General features: G+C 41.3%; 1 protein-coding gene across 11 annotated transcripts in view; it reads right to left on the bottom strand.

The window, feature by feature from the left end:
* LOC120374780 (sodium channel protein type 2 subunit alpha-like) overlaps positions 1-17,069 on the bottom strand; it is a 243,300-nt gene that overhangs the window by 102,549 nt on the left and 123,682 nt on the right. For all 11 annotated transcript variants that reach the window (XR_005586242.1, XR_005586239.1, XR_005586240.1 and 8 more), the window contains one exon: positions 4,870-4,987. Coding sequence is in view for 7 of the 11 variants with exons in the window: in XM_039495004.1 (XP_039350938.1) it covers positions 4,870-4,987 (118 nt within the window). In the remaining 4 variants the exon portion in view is untranslated. The remainder of the gene's footprint in view (positions 1-4,869; positions 4,988-17,069) is intronic.

The raw sequence follows: 17,069 nt of genomic DNA, 5'->3' as shown, positions 1-17,069 counted from the left end.
GCATATAAGGAAAGGCCCGCTCTGACTCTCTCCTCTACACATCATCAGGGAGTTAGGGTATCATTCTTTTTAGTCCAATAAAACATCTCTTACTTTCCTCCCCCCTCTGATGGGGGGAGGAGGGTAAAGAAGGGTATCTGAAATGTTGACCAGATACAGTATTGCCAATCTCAAGTGTTCCAAAATCATAATGAGAGTGGATTAAATATCATGAGATTTAAAAAAATAATACATTTGGGGTTCATTTTGTGTCTTCTGGTTTCTGAGTCTTTTGGGCACACTCAAGCATTCTGCTGCATCTATGAGGAATTTTCCTTCTGAGATGTTTCACTGGTGAAGCTACTCCTGCATCAAACGTAGGCTCCTAAATCTTATGAAATTTCTTTGTTTGCATATCACGTTAGTTTAACACTTGGTTTTAATCAGATGTCCTTTAGAATGCATCTGCCAGAAACTATGTATTTAATATTGCTTGAAAGGAAAGGCATTTAACTAATATTAGTAAGTTCCTTGTAAGCCATTGGCACCCTGTCCTGGGAAAGTCCTGCAGTTCCTTCTCTCCCTTTCCTTCTGTCCTAATGGTGCACGTGTGGTAGTTCCTCTGGCTGTTTACGCAGAGGGGAGATAGCATGTTATTCATCCTGGCCTGGGAACCATACTGCCACAGCAGAGTAGGGGAAAAATACTTCAGTTGTGGAAGTAGCTTGCTAGATGTCCCGAGGAGCCTAAAAGACTTCCTACCCGGTCCCCCAGGCTGGCAAGCACCCAAGTAAGTACTGCAGATGCAACCTAGTACCACTCAGGGCTTTACTCCGTAACTCAGGGGGCCTTTCGAACATTGGATTTAACAAATAGGGTGTATTAAATGTACAATTTACAACTATGATAATTATTTAATCTGTATATAGTTTTTATTGATTTATATCGTCTTACTGGTTTATATTGTCTTACAAGACAAGTTTGGGAAAATATACTAATTTCCCTAATAAATATGATGAAAAACAATAAATATTCTGATTAGAACAAAAGTAAAACTTTTCATGAAATATAGGTTTGTAAGAACCATCTATGGTATTATTTCCCAGGTGGTGCTCCTGACGAGGTCGCAGAAAGGTTCTAGATCATAGGGCTGGTGTGGAGAGGAGGCCGCGGAGTGAGTGAGTGTGTGTGTGGAGTTGGATAGTGGGCCAGCTTCCTGCTCTGAGCTTAGGGTCCCTGCATGGGGTCACAACGCCTATGATTTTTGCCTACCCAGTTTGGACCCTGAATGGGTTGCAAAAGACGACAAAACGCAGTTGGGGGGTTACCTTAATAAAAAGTTTGGGAACCACTGATCTGTATAGTCCACTTCCACCTGGGAAAGCTCTGTTTTCATTATTAGGCCTGGAGGATTTAGTTGTGCAAATTTCATATTCTAGCAGAGCCCAAGAGCTTTCATGCCCACTAGCGCTCTTCCCATTCTTTTTAAGAGATTAATCAAACAAAGTATCTTAAACTATTTTAATGACCTCAGAGGTAAAATCCTACCTCTCCCTGGAGTGTCATTAGTTCCCATGATGATCTGTTACACAGAGATAGAGCCCTACCAAATTCACAGTCCATTTTGATCAATTTCATGGTCATATGATTTTAAAAATCATACATTTCATGATTTTAGATATTTAAATCTGAAATTTCATGGTATAGTAATTGTAGGGATCCTGGTCCTAAAAGGAGTTGTGTGTATGTGTGGTGGGGGTCACAAGGTTATTATGGGGTGGGTTGCAGTATTGTTATCTTTACTTCTGCACTGCTGCTGATGGCGGCGCTGCCTTCAGAGCTGAATGGCCAGAGACAGGTGGCTGCTGGCCGGGAACCCAGCTCTGAAGGCAGAACCACTGCCAGCAACAGTGCTGAGGTAAGGATGGCATGGTAGGGTATTGCCACCCTTTCTTTGGCACTGCTGCCTTCAGAGCAGGGCCCTAAGTCAGCAGCTGACCCTCTCTAGCTGCCCAGCTCTGAAGACAGCAGCGCAGAAGTAAGGGTGGCATGGTATGGTATGGTCTTGCTGCCTTCAGAGCTAGGCACAGCAGGGCCAATCGGGCGGGGGAGGGAAGGGCAGGAGGGCCATTTGGCCTGGGCCTCAAACTCAAAGGGGACCTCACATTTAGACACTTGAATTACATATTTTTGTCAGTATTCCTGCATCAGTGGCTTCAGATGAACGCACCTTCAACGTGTTGAAGCAGGTAAAGAACTATTACTATTCAACTATGGGACAAGAGCGTTTGAATGGGCTCACCATGCTTAATATCAACTGTGACATTGCACGAAAGCTAGATTTTTTTCTCAATAATTAGTGCATTTCCACAGAAAAAGGCTAGAAAAGCATTTGTTAAATAAAAAAAATTCAAATTATGTGTCTCTTTTTTTGGTGCCTTAATTTTGTTTTCGTGTGTCATCATTTTTTAATTTTATTATCGCTGGGCATCAAAAGCCGGAAGTGGCCTGGGCCTCTCTGGACCTCTGAGAAGGCCTGGCTCTCAGCTAACAACCGCGACTCTCTGGCCACCCAGCTCTGAAGGCAGCAAAGTAGTAAGGATGCAAATACCACAACCTATACTACAATAACTTTGAAACCTCCCTGCAACTCCCTTTTGGGTGAGAACCCCCAGTGAGAGAAATGCTGGTCTCTCCCATGAAATATGTATAGTATAGAGGAAAAGCACACAAAAGACCAGATTTCACAATCCATAACCAGGGCTGCCCAGCGGATTCAAGGGGCCTGGGGCAGGGCCAGTTCTTTGGCGGCAATTCAGTAGCAGCTACCTCAGAGGGAAGGACCCGCTGCTGAATTGCCACCTAAGAATGAAGCGGCGGCGGTGGTAGAGCAGCCTAAGTGCCGCTGATCGCGGCTCCCCCCGCTGCTTGCAGCACTTGGAGTCACCGGGCAGTGCTCCGAGGCTTCAGCAGCACTTCAGGGGCGGATCTTTCACTTGCTCCGAGTCTTCCGCTGCACTGAAGGACCCGCCGCTGAAGACCCGGAGCGAGTGAAGGGTCCGCTGCCGAAGTGCAGCCAAAAACCCGGAGCAACTCGTGGGGCCCCTGCGGGGCCCGGGCGAATTGCCCCACTTGCCCCTCCCCCACAAGCGGCCCTGTCCATGACGCATTTTTCATGGCTGTAAATTTGGTAGGGCCCTACACAGACTATATTGTATTTCATCAGTTCCCATAAAAATACTACATACTCCCGCAACTTTTACTGAAATGACCAAGCACATATACTTTATAGCTCCAATAATCTCATCTTGAGTTATTCAAAATGCCTAGTTAACTAAAAGTTGGTCACATCCTTGACAGCAATGCACATCATGCATTTAGTTAAAACGTATTTGTAATAAAATGTGAAATACTCAAAAATTTAGTTTTTTTTGCATTTCATTAAGAATTTGAAAATGGTCCTGAGTTGCAAAAATATTTGTTTGTAATTTTTTCTTCTTGAAAATGGGTTCATTTTCACATGAAAGTGAGAACATTTCTAAGTCACAAGGGACCTAATCGGAGCCAAATGTGGATTTGAAGTTCTAATTTAAAAGCTTCAAAGTTATTATGAAACATTTGAATTTTGTAGAAAAATAGAAGTGCAAAAATTGTCCAAAGTGAAATGGTGAAAACTTACATCGAACTTTCAAACTTTTTGGAAAACTAGGACGAGGGTTTATGGATTTTGCCCTTTGGGTTTGTAAAAATGAGGATAATGATAGTAACTTTTATAAAGTCCTTTGAGCTCTAATGATAAAAGCTCTATATAAGAACTCCATATTTTTATCATCAGATTTTGCACATTGTTAAGCAGTGTGTACATTTATGGTGCTATACAAATGAAATTCCAAAATATCACCTTTTGACATCTCAAAATTTCTGAATGTTCAGATTTTCCTAATTCGGTCCTTTAAAGTTTATGGACTTAACTTCCTTTGCCTCAATCACTCCCCCCTCTCTGATATTTTAAATCTACATTTTTTGGTAAAACTAGTTTTTTATAAAATGGGCATAATTTAGATAACTGTAATTAGCATGTCATAAAAGAATAACCAGCGCCATTTTAAACATTTCCTTTTATTTTATTTTTGAAATGTTATTAATGGATTGAGACGACCGGGCAGGACTTTTAACAAGTTTCATATTGACCCAACATGAATGAAAATATGTCTAAAGAGTGCTAAAAAAGCTTTTAGTCATAAATTAAAGATTAAAATTTAGTACCAAAATATACTAATCAGAAATAAAAAAGATGGTAAAATATTGTAAGATAACATACAAAATTATTATGCATTGTGAGATTTCATTAAGGCCCAATCCTGCAAAAGGATACACCCATGCAGAGTTCCATTAGAGTCAATGGGACTCAGTGCAGGAGATGAGTGTGTGGCCAGGCTTCTTTGCAGGAAAGCAGGCTGAGAGGCTTAATCTTGCAGTTTTTACTCATGAGAGTACTCCAGTTGACATCAAAGGCACTACTTACGTGATTGAGAGTTTGCAGGATTGGATCTCTTATTCATTACAAAATTTAAAGTCTTAGGCCTTGATCCTGGAAAGACTGTGCATATGCTTAACTTTATATACCAGGAACACTCCGATTGAGTTCAATGTGACTGTTAACAATGGGTAAATTTAAGTATAGGTATAAGTTATTGTAGGGTCAGGGCCTTAGGTTGCTTATGCTTTTAGAATATCCTATTACCAGCAGACAGCCCACCACAGAACCCTCTTTATTTTGGGGTTCGGGTCTACAACCCCTTGTCATCTAGCCTAATTTAAGCCTGGACTATATAACTATAGCAGCCTGAACAAATGGGAATTGATAAACCAAAATGTTTCTTTCCATACCTTCTGTAAAACAGGCCTTTGGTTCCAGTGCGTCGTCAGATTCAAAATCTGCTTTTTCTTCTCCAAGGTAATTTATACCAATTGTACTACCTTCAGATGAGCTGTAAATATTTAATTTCTGCAAATGAAAGGCCAGAATATAGATTTTATTTTTATCAGTATATTTATTTTGAATTGTAATTAATATTAAGCATGCAACACTATGTGCAAGGAATAACAAACATTGGTATATGTGGCCAAAGATACATCCCCCTCCCCCGAACACAGGCAGCACTCCACAAGTGTACAAATGATGCATCTTTATATCTGTAAACCATAGGGCATGCTATTTGAGTTATCACACGGAATTATAAAATGTTTGGAGTAAAAATAGTAAGGAATTTTTTTTTTTAAACCAAACTCTGGATTTTTACTGAGTGGCCTTTCTGATATGAAGTCCATTTGAGATTGATCATTTGTTATTGTTTTCTTACTATATTTTTCTCCTATTACATTTTGTATCAGTAAAAATTACACAGTGCGCTTCAGGATCATTTAGGAACCAAAAGATGATAGCAGCTTTCATCATGCCAGGCTCTTTAACCATAACACTGAAGATCCTGATGGTAGATTCTTTCAGGTTGCCAACCATCAGGATAAAATTGTTCTCCAGAAAAATCTGGTATTTTAAAAAAGTTTTTGTTGTTGTTGTTGTTGTTTTGGTTTTTTTTTCTGGGTGGAGCCATTAAAAAAAGTTTTTATAATATAAAAGGAAAAAAATAAATATATAATTTTTTACTTTAGGTTTTCTGCTATTTCTTGAACATCAGGCTGATGAAGCTAAATAGTTCTGATTTATGTGACAAAAGATTTATAATGGATTAGAATTACCACTGGCCTCTCTATTTTATAGAAGACAGTATGTCAATTTGCCTTAATACTGTAAATGAGGTCAGAAAATTAGAAACAGCACAATTTCCCCCAGTGGAAACACTTTATATTGGGCATGCACACATGTAATTTGGCCACTAAGATAAACAACGTAAAAAACTGAAATTAAGCTTCAATAATATTAAAAGAGTGTTTTAATTATTTAAATTATTCTCCCACTCTGACTATAATACAGATTATATTGTGAATGGAACATCTGTTTTTTCCAGCACTATGACCAAACCAAAAGAAGCCACACAGAAAGATTTGCACAAATAGAAAAATATGAATTGACCATTCTTAATTTAAATTTTTTTCATATCCTGCAATCATTGACACGTAAACATATATTACACTTTTTCAACAATACCTTTCAGATTTCTGAAATTTCAGAAAGAAAAAAAAAAGCATGTTAATATAATTTCAATAGTCATAATTTTACATTCTGTGTTACTAATGCACGTGTGTTTTCCTGTGCATTTTGAAACTACTTGTTACTCTGGTGCTCATACATGCCCTGTCAACATACAGATATATATGTATAAATATATTTCTTATATAGATATATAAAAAAATAAATATATATATATATATTTAGAACAGCTAACACAATTACAGTAGTACTAAATGAAACTGTAATATAAAGAAATGTCTGAATTTGGTGTTCCCCATTATTGCAAGATAAATTGTCCAAACTAATCAAAGTCTGCATCCTGATAATTTAAAAAAAGCATGGAGATGTACTGTATAGTTAACCTGAGACAAGTCTGAGTATCAAACTAAATCAAAGTAGTTTTCATCACATCATTCTCTGGTTTATTACAATGTTATTACCCTGTAGTATACAACATCAGTAATGGCTGCATTGATACATAGATAAATGTATGTAGGGAATGATGTAAGCACATGTAGTACAACAAAAAGTCAGTTGTATGGAACTAATATTAATGAATGTATGTGGACTTGTATCATTAAGAGAAACTTTCTATACCTCTTCTGCCAACAGAAGAGTTAGAGGCATTATTCCAATTAAAGGCAATTTTTAAAAAATTGCATGTGTGAAAGCAGAAGTAGCAAGCAAATTATATTCAGACAAACTATGGTGACAGGTATTGAAGGATAGTTATGTTTTTAACAGATGCAATTAAGTTACAATATTAGGCTATTTAATTGTCAACATCTGGATTCACATAAAAGTGTGAGTTGCTCAGAGAGTAGAATGTTATTTTAATTCTGTGTCTAGGGTATGTTCAGTAGAATCTTGATTTTATGAAGATGTAAGGGATACCCCAAACCTATGTAAATATATTGTTTTTCTATAGCTGGGAAAAGTAACTTTGCTGTATTTGAGATAAGATATAAAGAACTTAACGACAGGGTGTAAGGCAAGCTACTATGATAACTTTTAACAACATAACTGAACCAGTTATTTCCTAATTTACTATTTATATACAATCTGAGTATCTGGAATATTGCCTCTAAGATATTAATATTTATATATAATGTGGTATAGGTGCCTATTTCAAATTTTTGTAAAAATAATTAATTTAAAAATTGCAAGCAAGCAGCATCACCATAAACTTTTTGCCCACAACATTTCTGAAACTGAAGAAAATACTGTTTCTTATACTGCAGTATTACATTAAGCTTTTGCTTTCATCATTCCATCATGGATAGCATTTATATAGCAAAATGCTGCAGCAATGAAAGGGAAAACTAAAATTATGAATGGGATTATAAAACAAATTAAAAGTCTTCAAAAGTACTGCTTTATTATTTTAAAAAAGTAAAAAGTAAAACAAAAATGAGACATGATATTGTGTTGTCATAGTATATTACCTATTCGTACCATTTAGTAGAAAATAATTATAACATAAAACAGTTTCCTGTCACTGGAACTGTGAGTTGCTCAATTAGCTACTTTAATAGGATAATGTTGAATTCAAAACAGATAATTCAGGATCTCAAGCATCAACACAGGACAAGACAAATAATCATAATTACAAAAAAAATCTGTGTATATGGTATTTGAATTTAATTTACGATAAATTAATCCTAGCTATTACTACTTAAATCTGGAATGTTTCTTGATTTACATTATATTCAAAGTACTGTATTTCTATGTAATAGGTATTGGTATAACCTGTTTTTGCACCACAGAGGGTTTTATGGCTTGCTTTCCTTTCTGCGGGGAGGGCAGGATAATCCTGTCTGATTACTGTGTTTGTTACAAAAGAAGTAAAAGCAATAAAATATGATGTATCTAATTAATAATGAAATCTCTTATGTTATGCCTGCATTTCTCAGAGATACAACCACTGCAGTCGTTACAAACTGACCAGTCAACCACACACCTCATTTGGAACCTGAAGTACCCAATGAGGCAGCAGCAAAGACCAAAAATAAATAAAGAAAGAAAGAAAGAAAGAAAGAAAGAAAACCACAAACCACCACTCACCAAAGTACGGTACTGTGTTAAACGTAAAGTACTAAAAAATAAAGGGAACGTTTAAAAAAAGATTTGAAAAGGTAAGGAAACTGGTTCTGTTTGTTTCATTTAAATTAAGATGGTTAAAGCAGCATTTTAGTTCTGTATAGTAAAGTTTCAAAGTTGCATTAAGTCAATGTTCAGTTGTAAACTTTTGAAACAGCCACCATAATGTTTGTTCAGAGGTAAGAACATTTCAGAGTTATGAATAACCTCCATTTCTGAGGCGTTCATAACTCTGAGGTTCTATTGTAATCACTAACAACATAAAGTAAAATAGAGCACAGCATTCTTATAGTGTGTGGGGAAACAGAACCAGCTTTTGGTACTGATTGATAATTGAACTAAACTGCCTTACCATCTATAGATTTTGCACAGGACTCACTGGTTCTGCAGAACGTGGCTGCAACCAGGAAGTCTAGGAAGTATATTGCCGCCCATATAGAAGTTTATAGATACATGAGGACATACCACTAGAAATTACCAGGATGTTATCCTGCTTAATAGCAATGTGCTCTCTCTAGTTCATAAAATGGAGGAAGGGAAAAAAAATTTCTTGTCTCTTTACTTCCCATGCTCTTACTCAAAATTACACCATGCAAAGCCTTCATGTACTGAAATATACCCCCACTTTTCTTGCCCCTTTAACCTTGCCTGGTGTTCCTAGCAGAGAGAAACAGCTTATATGATGAGAAATCGTACATTCATAGTCTCAGTTTCCACAACTTCTTGTTAATATTCCCATTCCATAAAGACACATTGGCTCTGTCCTCTATTTTAGCACAGTTAATTCTTAAATATTTGCCTAGACATTAGAAGGGTAAGGAAAATCTGTGTATAATTTTCTTGTTTTCTGGAAGGAATTCTATTTTTTATAGAAGACAGTGGTTAACCCATACAGAATCTAACCTTCATTAAAGGTTTTAACTGATTTCTGATTAAATAATCAGATTAATATTCTTACATCAAAAGCTTTAAAGAATCCTTTATTTTGATAAATTTATTCACACAACTGTTGCCATTAGTGTCAGCACTTACTAATAGTTATCATTCTATGGTTTCCCAGAGACTGGAAATTCTACCCTTACCTCAGAATAGGGAGCAACAGGGTGGAGCAGTTTAAATCAAGGCAATTTAAATCACTTGATTTTATTTTTAATCGTTGATTTAAATCAGGTTGCGCCCTTGCAAAATTAATTTGAAAATCTGTGGCATTACAAATTTAGATTAAAATTTACAATGACATAAAAATTGCAGGGTTTATTTTATTTTATTAAAGGCAGTGCAACTGCTGGTAGAATCCCTTATTTGAATTTACACAACTGCTATATGATAACTCAAAATACTGAGAATTAAGATCCTGATCCTACAAACATTAAAACAGAGATATCATTTTCCTCACATGAATAGTCCCATTAACAACATGAGTAGATATGCTGAAGTCAAAGTTACCGGTAATTATGTGCATCAGGGTTTGCAAAGCCAGGTGTAAAATTGTATTTTTGCTAAAAAAAAATATCTTTGTGGCATAAAAATCTTTGTCACATCAAAACAAAACTGCTTCATGGTTAACAATGAAAATTTACGTAGACTTTCAATAAAACAAAGTGACCGTGAATTCTGTAATATATATACAGTCCAATATTTGCAAATATAAGAGCTTAAAGTTAGGATTTTAAAATGTATATTTCAAAAGCACCTAAGCCCCTATCCCTGCAAACACTTATGCACATGCTTAATTTTACTAGTGTGGGCAGTCCTTTTGGTATCATTTGATGCTACTGACGGTAGCATCAAAATTAAGTATTTGCAGGATCAGGGCCTAAGGCCCACTACTCTGTCTCTGCTGATGCTGTTCCACTGTATATAAATAATTAGTTAAATATGCATTAGGCCACAGAGAGTAAGACTAACTCTATAGTCTAGTGGTTAGGGTACTCACCTGAGAGGTAAGAACCCCAAGTTCAAATACCTTCACCACATCGGGCATGGGGTTGGGATATCAACAGCAGTCTCTCACTAACTATAAAGCCTATAAGGGAGGCTATGTCCCTTTCCTTACCTCCTCTTCCTCCTAGCACTGCCCCCCTCATGCCATTTTGCACAGAGTTAGATGTGCACCACCACCTTTCTTCCAAGAAACAGCTTAGGTGGCCAATTTCAGCAGAGGATTCATGGCTGTGAATCCCAAATGGAGACTGGCACTTCCCTCGAGCCCAGACTTGCCTAACTCCTTGACAGTGGCAAGGCTTAGGCCTCAACCCTCTCCTCAGCATCTGCAATTGGCTCATTTAGACAGCTCCCTGCTCAGTTTGCTGGCTTTTGTGGATCCATTCTTAAGCACCCATTCCTCCCCATGCATTGTACTGGGAGCCTACGTGCATAACTTGTGGATTCCACTGGGTGGCTAGGTGCGTGAAAGATAAGCACTGCAATGCTGAGTGAGGCAGCGATTAAATCCCTATTGGATTTAATCTTAAGTGATGTAGGAGCACAGCCCCATGGAGGAGTGTAACTTAACTGAATGATTTCAGCTGTCTTGACTTGTTTGATATATCAAAAGAGTGTGGGTGAAAACAAAGAATGGGCTATTTGCTTATCAATTTTGTGCTTGAGTTTGTGGTGTTCTCAGAGTAAGGATGTCAATACAGCCCTGGACATGTTTTCTTCAGCACACGTGCATTTTAAGTGTGAAAATTCTTCATAGGAAAAAAAAAATCTGTAAAAATCTGAAATTCTAATAATTCAGAAACAATTAAAAAAATTACAAAATATCCAATTTGGCAATTAAGACAACATAAAAAGAAGTAAAAAAATAAAAAAAAGGTGTAAATAGAAATCTGATTTAAAGTTAAATAGATTTAAATACTAAAAAAAAAATTAATTATGATTTTATCCACCCTGGGAAGCAACTGGAGTGTGGTAGTTGTTAGGAAATGGAGACCTGTTAGTGATGATCACTTTAGATGCAACAGCAAATGAGAAAATGTGTGAAATACTGAAGATCTATGGATTTATAAATGTTTGTCTTAGAAGCTATTAAATATTTAATCTTTAAATAATGATCCTAAATCTACTGTGATTTAGGTTTTAGAACATGAATAGTTCACATTTTAATATTCAGAAAAGCAAATTCCCTACACAATTGCCAATCGCCAAGCTGAAGAACATATGTAACAGCTTGGAGAAAAATGAGCAAATTAGTCACCATGATGCTCTCAAAAGGAGTCAGAGTGAAGAGTGAGGAAGCAGCTCACAATTATTCATGCAGGACTCTCACTCTTCAGGCAAATATGGATTGGGAATGCTGCCAAAGAAGCATGCTTAATCCGGGTGAGTGCCTTGGTTCTTTCATTTGATGCTGTTGTAGTCACTTGGGAAACTGCTTTTCTAATTGGCTCCAAGTGAGCTGGATCTAGTCCTCCTTAATCTGGAGGATGGTGACTGGAGTAGGGGGGACAGGAAATTACTTAAAATGGGAAACAGACATATACTCCAGGTTCCATAAGAGATGCTAAGGACCTCTTAGGAGAAAAAAGTATCTGGTTATACTCTATTACAAAGTGGAGACAGAAATTGAACACTTAGAATGCCTCTCTTATTATCTCCTCTTTTGATCTTTCATCCTTGGAATATTTTCTTACTTATTCAGCTCTCTCTCATTTCAGAGGAAAATGCTGCTTCTACTTAAACTGAGCTGTCATCACAGGCTCTTTCTAACTTATGAGACCAAATGGAAAGACATGACAGAAGTGTATCATTTATTTACTTATATCCAGAATCTGCCATCCTGACTGAAACTGAGCAGCACATTACTTCATCAACTAGCCTAATAGCTAAATAAGGTACTAATCAACATAAGTAAAGGTGGCAGAACAAAATAGTTACTCACATCTCGTAACTGTTGTTCTTTGAGATGTGTTGTTCATGTCCATTCCAATCAGGTATGTGTGCACGCATACGTGCATGGTGGCTGGAAGATTTTTCCCCTAGCAGCGTCATGTTGGCCTGGGCACCCCCTGGAGTTGCACCTTCATGGTGCTCAATATAGAGCCCTACCGACCTGCCACCCCTTCAGTTCCTTCTTGCCGGCTACTCCGACTGAAGAGTAGGAGGGTGGGTATTGGAATGAACATGAACACCACATCTCCGGGGGACAGAGAGCTCAGTGGTTTGAGCATTGGCCTGCTAAACTCAGGGTTGTGAGTTCAATCCTTGAGGGGGCCATTTAGGGATCTGGGGTAAAAATCTGTCTGGGGATTGGTCCTGCTTTGAGTAGGGGGTTGGACTAGATAACCTCCTGAGGTCCTTTCCAACCCTGATATTCTATAATCTCAAAGAACAACCGTTACGAGAAGTGAGTAACCATTTTTTCGTCAAGTACTTGTTCGTGTCCATTCCAATCAGGTGACTCCCAAGGTTCAGGAGGTGGGGTCGGAGTTGTCCACTGATTGGAGTACTGCTCATCTGAAGGCCATATCAACTCTGGCCTGCTGGGTAATTGCATAAAGCACAGTGAAAGTGTGTATGTGCTTTATGCAGATTTCCTGGATGGGCACCTGTGTCAGGAACATTGTAAATGAAGCCTGCGCCCTGGTAGAGTGCATAGCAATCGAAGGTGCGGGTACACTGGCAGGTCATAGCACACACGGATACAGGATACTATCTGTGATGAGATGCACTGGGATGAAACTGGCTGACCTTTCATCCTGTCCACCACTGCCACAAATGACTGATTTTCAATTTTCTGAATGGTTTAATTCTCTCGATTTAAAGGCCAGTGCCCTGTGAACATCCAGAGAGTAGAGCAGGGAGCATGTTGCCAAAGGCTCAAAGGGAGGCCCCATGAGCCTAGAAAGGACCACGTTGAGGTCCCAGGCAGTGACCAGCTGACGGACATGAGGATATAACCTGTTGAGCCCCTTTAGGAATCGGCTGACCATAGGATTAGCAAATACCAAGCGGCCCTGCATGCCCTGGTGGAAGGCTGAGATGGTGGGTAAATGCACTAGTATAAAAGACAATGAGAGACCCTCCTGCTTCAGATGGAGGAGGTAGTCCAGAATGTCCGGCACTGAACCTAGCATCGGGGGTGAATGATGCTGCGCCGACCAGATTGAAAATCTCTTCCACTTGGCAAGGTTTCCTCATAGAAGGCTCTCATAGAGGGTTTCCTACTGCCAAGGAGGACCTGTCTAACCTGTTCTGAGCAGGAAAGCTCCAACAGATTTAACCATGTAGCTTCCACACAGTGAGGTGGAGCAACTGAAGGGTTGGGTGCTGGAGACGTCTGTGATTTTGCGTGAGAAGGGCCGGGGAGAGCAGCAAGGTAATCGGGGCTCCCACAGACACGTCTAGGAGGGATGTGTACCAGTGCTGATGGGGCCAGGCCGGTGCTATCAGTATGACCTGAGCTCGATCCCTGCGGATATTGAGCAGCACCTTGTGAATGAGCGGTATCGGTGGAAAGGCGTATAGGAGAGAACTGCCCCAATGGAAGAGGATCGCATCCATGCTGGAGCCCAGGCTGTGATTTTGGAAGGAGCAGAACTGCTGGCACTTCCTGTTGCATCACATTATGAAGTTGTCTACGGGGGAAACCCCCACCACTGGAACACTGAAATTGCGATGTCTGGGCGATGTCTGGCCACACCTGTGGCTGTGGAACAACCTGCTGAGGTGGTCTGCCAGCTCGTTCTGAATCCCAGGGAGGTACAACGCCTGCAGGTGAATTGAATGTTCTACACAGAAGTCCCACAGCATGAGAACTTCTTGGCACAGGGGAGAGGAGTATGCACCTCCATTTGCTGATATAGAACACTGCTGTCGTATTGTCCGTCACGACTGATACACATTTTCCGGTTAGGTAAGGACAGAAAGTCTGACATGCCAGGTGCACTGCTCTCCACTCTCTGACATTGATGTGAAGACATAGACCTGCTTGCGACCAGAGGTCTGGAGTCCTGTGGTCTCCCAGATGAGCTCCCCAGACCAAGTCTGATGCGTCTAGGAGTAGACCCAGGCTCTCGACGGTAGCTCTGATAAATGTGACCTGAGTTTCCACTTGGGTCCTGGAGCTTCTACGAGGCACTGCATGCCATTCTCGGTGGGACTGCCACAACTGCCCCACCAGTGACCATGGACTCTGACGAGGGGATAGTGTCGATGGCCAGTTCCTCGGCGATGTTCACGGACGGGGAAGATGAGGAAGGAGATGAGGAGGAGGCGGCAGTCGACTGCGCTTACAACGCTGGTTTCCCCGACAGCCAGGATCTCTTCATCAGCCTCACGGAGATCCCCTACCAACCCTCCCCAGCAGTTACCCCGGACCCTGAATCAGGGGAAGGATCAGTCGGTAAGTGCTTTAAACATGTAAACTTTTATTATTAATGTAACAGGAATCTGAACTATGTGAAAAGGAGGTCTATATATATGGGGATAAAACAGAAATCCTCCTGGGAGATCTCCAGGAAGCTCTCCTGGAGGTAATCGAAAAACCTCCGCATGAGGTTCCAGGGAAGAGCTGCCTTATTGGGTGCTACATGGTAGCACACTTTTCCGCGCCAGGCTATCTTCAGGTACTCTGGGAGCATTGCCTCCACGAGCATGGCAGCATAGGCCCCTGGTTTGTGCTGGCTTTCACACAGCATGCGCTCTCTATCTCCTTCAGTGACCCTGCTCAGGGTGATCTCGCTCGGCGACTCCTGCATCTAATTAGGGAAATTACTGTAATGTTACGCCTGGTCCAACGTATTTTTAAAAAATCTCCAGACAGACGGCGTAGCAGAGACTCAGCACGCTGCTGCGTGACAAGCATAACGGAAAGCCAAAGAATCAAATGGACGCTCATGGAGGGAGGGAGGGGGGACTGAGGACGCAAGCTATCCCACAGTTCCTGCAGTCTCCGAAAAGCATTTGCATTCTTGGCTGAGCTCCCAATACCTGTAGGGTCAAACATATTGTCCGCGGTGGTTCAGGGCATAGCTCGTCAATGTAACCCCACCCCCCACCCCCAGAAGGAAAAGGGAAAAAAATCATCTCTTGACTCTTTTAAATGTCACCCTATGTGTACTGAATGCTGCTGGTAGATGCGATGCTGCGGCACTGTACCGTAGCATCCTCCCCCCCCCGCCTCATGGGTGGCTGACGGTACAATATGACTGATATCCGTCGTCATCATCAGCCTTGCAGCAGATGGTGTAGTGCAATACGACTGCTATCCGTCCTCATCATCAGCCCATGAGTGCTACTGCTTCCCAGTAGACGGTACAGAACGGCTGGTAACCGTCTTCATCATAGCAACAGGGGGCTGAGCTCCATCAGCCCCAGCCCTTCATGTGTAAAGAAAAGATTCTGTACTGCCCGGACTATCAAAGCAGCAGGATGCTGGTCTCCTCTCCCTCACACTGCTTAATGTCCTGTCTGGACTATCATAGCAGCTGGAGGCTGCCTTCCCCTCATTTCATTTCACTAACAAGTCACTGTTTCTTATTCCTGCATTCTTTATTACTTCAGCACACAAATGGGGGGACACTGCAACGGTAGCCCAGGAAGCCTGGGGGAGGAGGGAAGCAACAGGTGAGGTTGTTGCAGGAGCACCCCCTGTGAATGGCATGCAGCTCATCATTTCTGCATGATCTGACACGGAGCGGCTGTGCTCTCTGGTTCTCTGATACACTGGATCTCTAGTACACTTGCCCCATATTCTAGGCAGGACTGATTCTATTTTTAGATACCATAAAGGAGGGATTGACTCGGGGAGTCATTCCCAGTTTTGTCTTTTGCGCCCCCGGCTGATCTCAGCCAGGGGCACCTATGACAGCAGCAGAAGGTATAGTGCAATAGGACTGGTAACTGTCATCTCATCGCCATTTTACAATGGCATGGTTGACGGTACAGAACGGCTGCTAACCATCTCTGCTGTCATGCAAAAGCAAATGAATGCTGCTGTGCAGTGCTGCTGAATCGCCTCTGTCCGCGGCATCTAGTACACATACGGTGACAGTGACAAAAGGCAAAACAGGCTCCATGGTTGCCACGCTATGGCGTCTGCCAGGGCAATCCAGGGAAAAAGGGCATGAAATGATTGTCTGCCGTTGCTTTCCCGGAGGAAGGAACGACTAACGACAATTACCCAGAACCACCCGCGACAATGATTTTTGTCCCATCAGGTACTGGGATCTCAACCCTGAATTCCAAGGGGCGGGGGAGACTGCGAGGGGGTGGAACAGGGGCAGAGTTTGTGCTTCCCGGATTGCCTGCAGCAGGAGTGTGCACGAGATAGGTGCTGTGCATGGTCTTGTTCACAGAGACAGACTAAACTGTGTTCATTGTTCGCAAAAATGTATCTTTGCAAGGAATGCACTCCCTTTTTCCCCATCACACAGCTTTGACTGTCTCCAGACCTGCCCCAGCATCCCCCTCACAGAGGCTGGCAAAGATTAGGCGGCGAAAGAAAAAGACACGGGACGAGATGTTCGCTGAACTTATGGGCTGCTCCCGAGCCGAGGCGGCCCAGCAGAGCCAGTGGAGGGAGAACCTCTCTCAGTACCAGCGCTCACACAGCGAACGGGAGGAGAGGTGGCATGAGGAAGACAAGCAGGCGACTCAAACGCTGCTTGGACTAATGAGGGAGCAAACGGACACGCTCCGGCGCCTTGTGGATGTTCTGCAGGACCGCAGGCAGGAGGACAGAGCCCCCCTGCAGTGTATCTGCAACCGCCCTCCCCCGCCACAAAGTCCCATACTCCCCTCACCCAAAATAACAAGAAGGAGGGGCGCCAGGGGCCGTGAAAACTGTCAC

The sequence above is a fragment of the Mauremys reevesii genome, linkage group 11 (genome assembly GCF_016161935.1).
Source record: "Mauremys reevesii isolate NIE-2019 linkage group 11, ASM1616193v1, whole genome shotgun sequence".
Taxonomy (NCBI): domain Eukaryota; kingdom Metazoa; phylum Chordata; order Testudines; family Geoemydidae; genus Mauremys; species Mauremys reevesii.
Note: the sequence above shows the minus strand (reverse complement) of the source record. Positions and strands in the feature narration are given on the sequence as shown.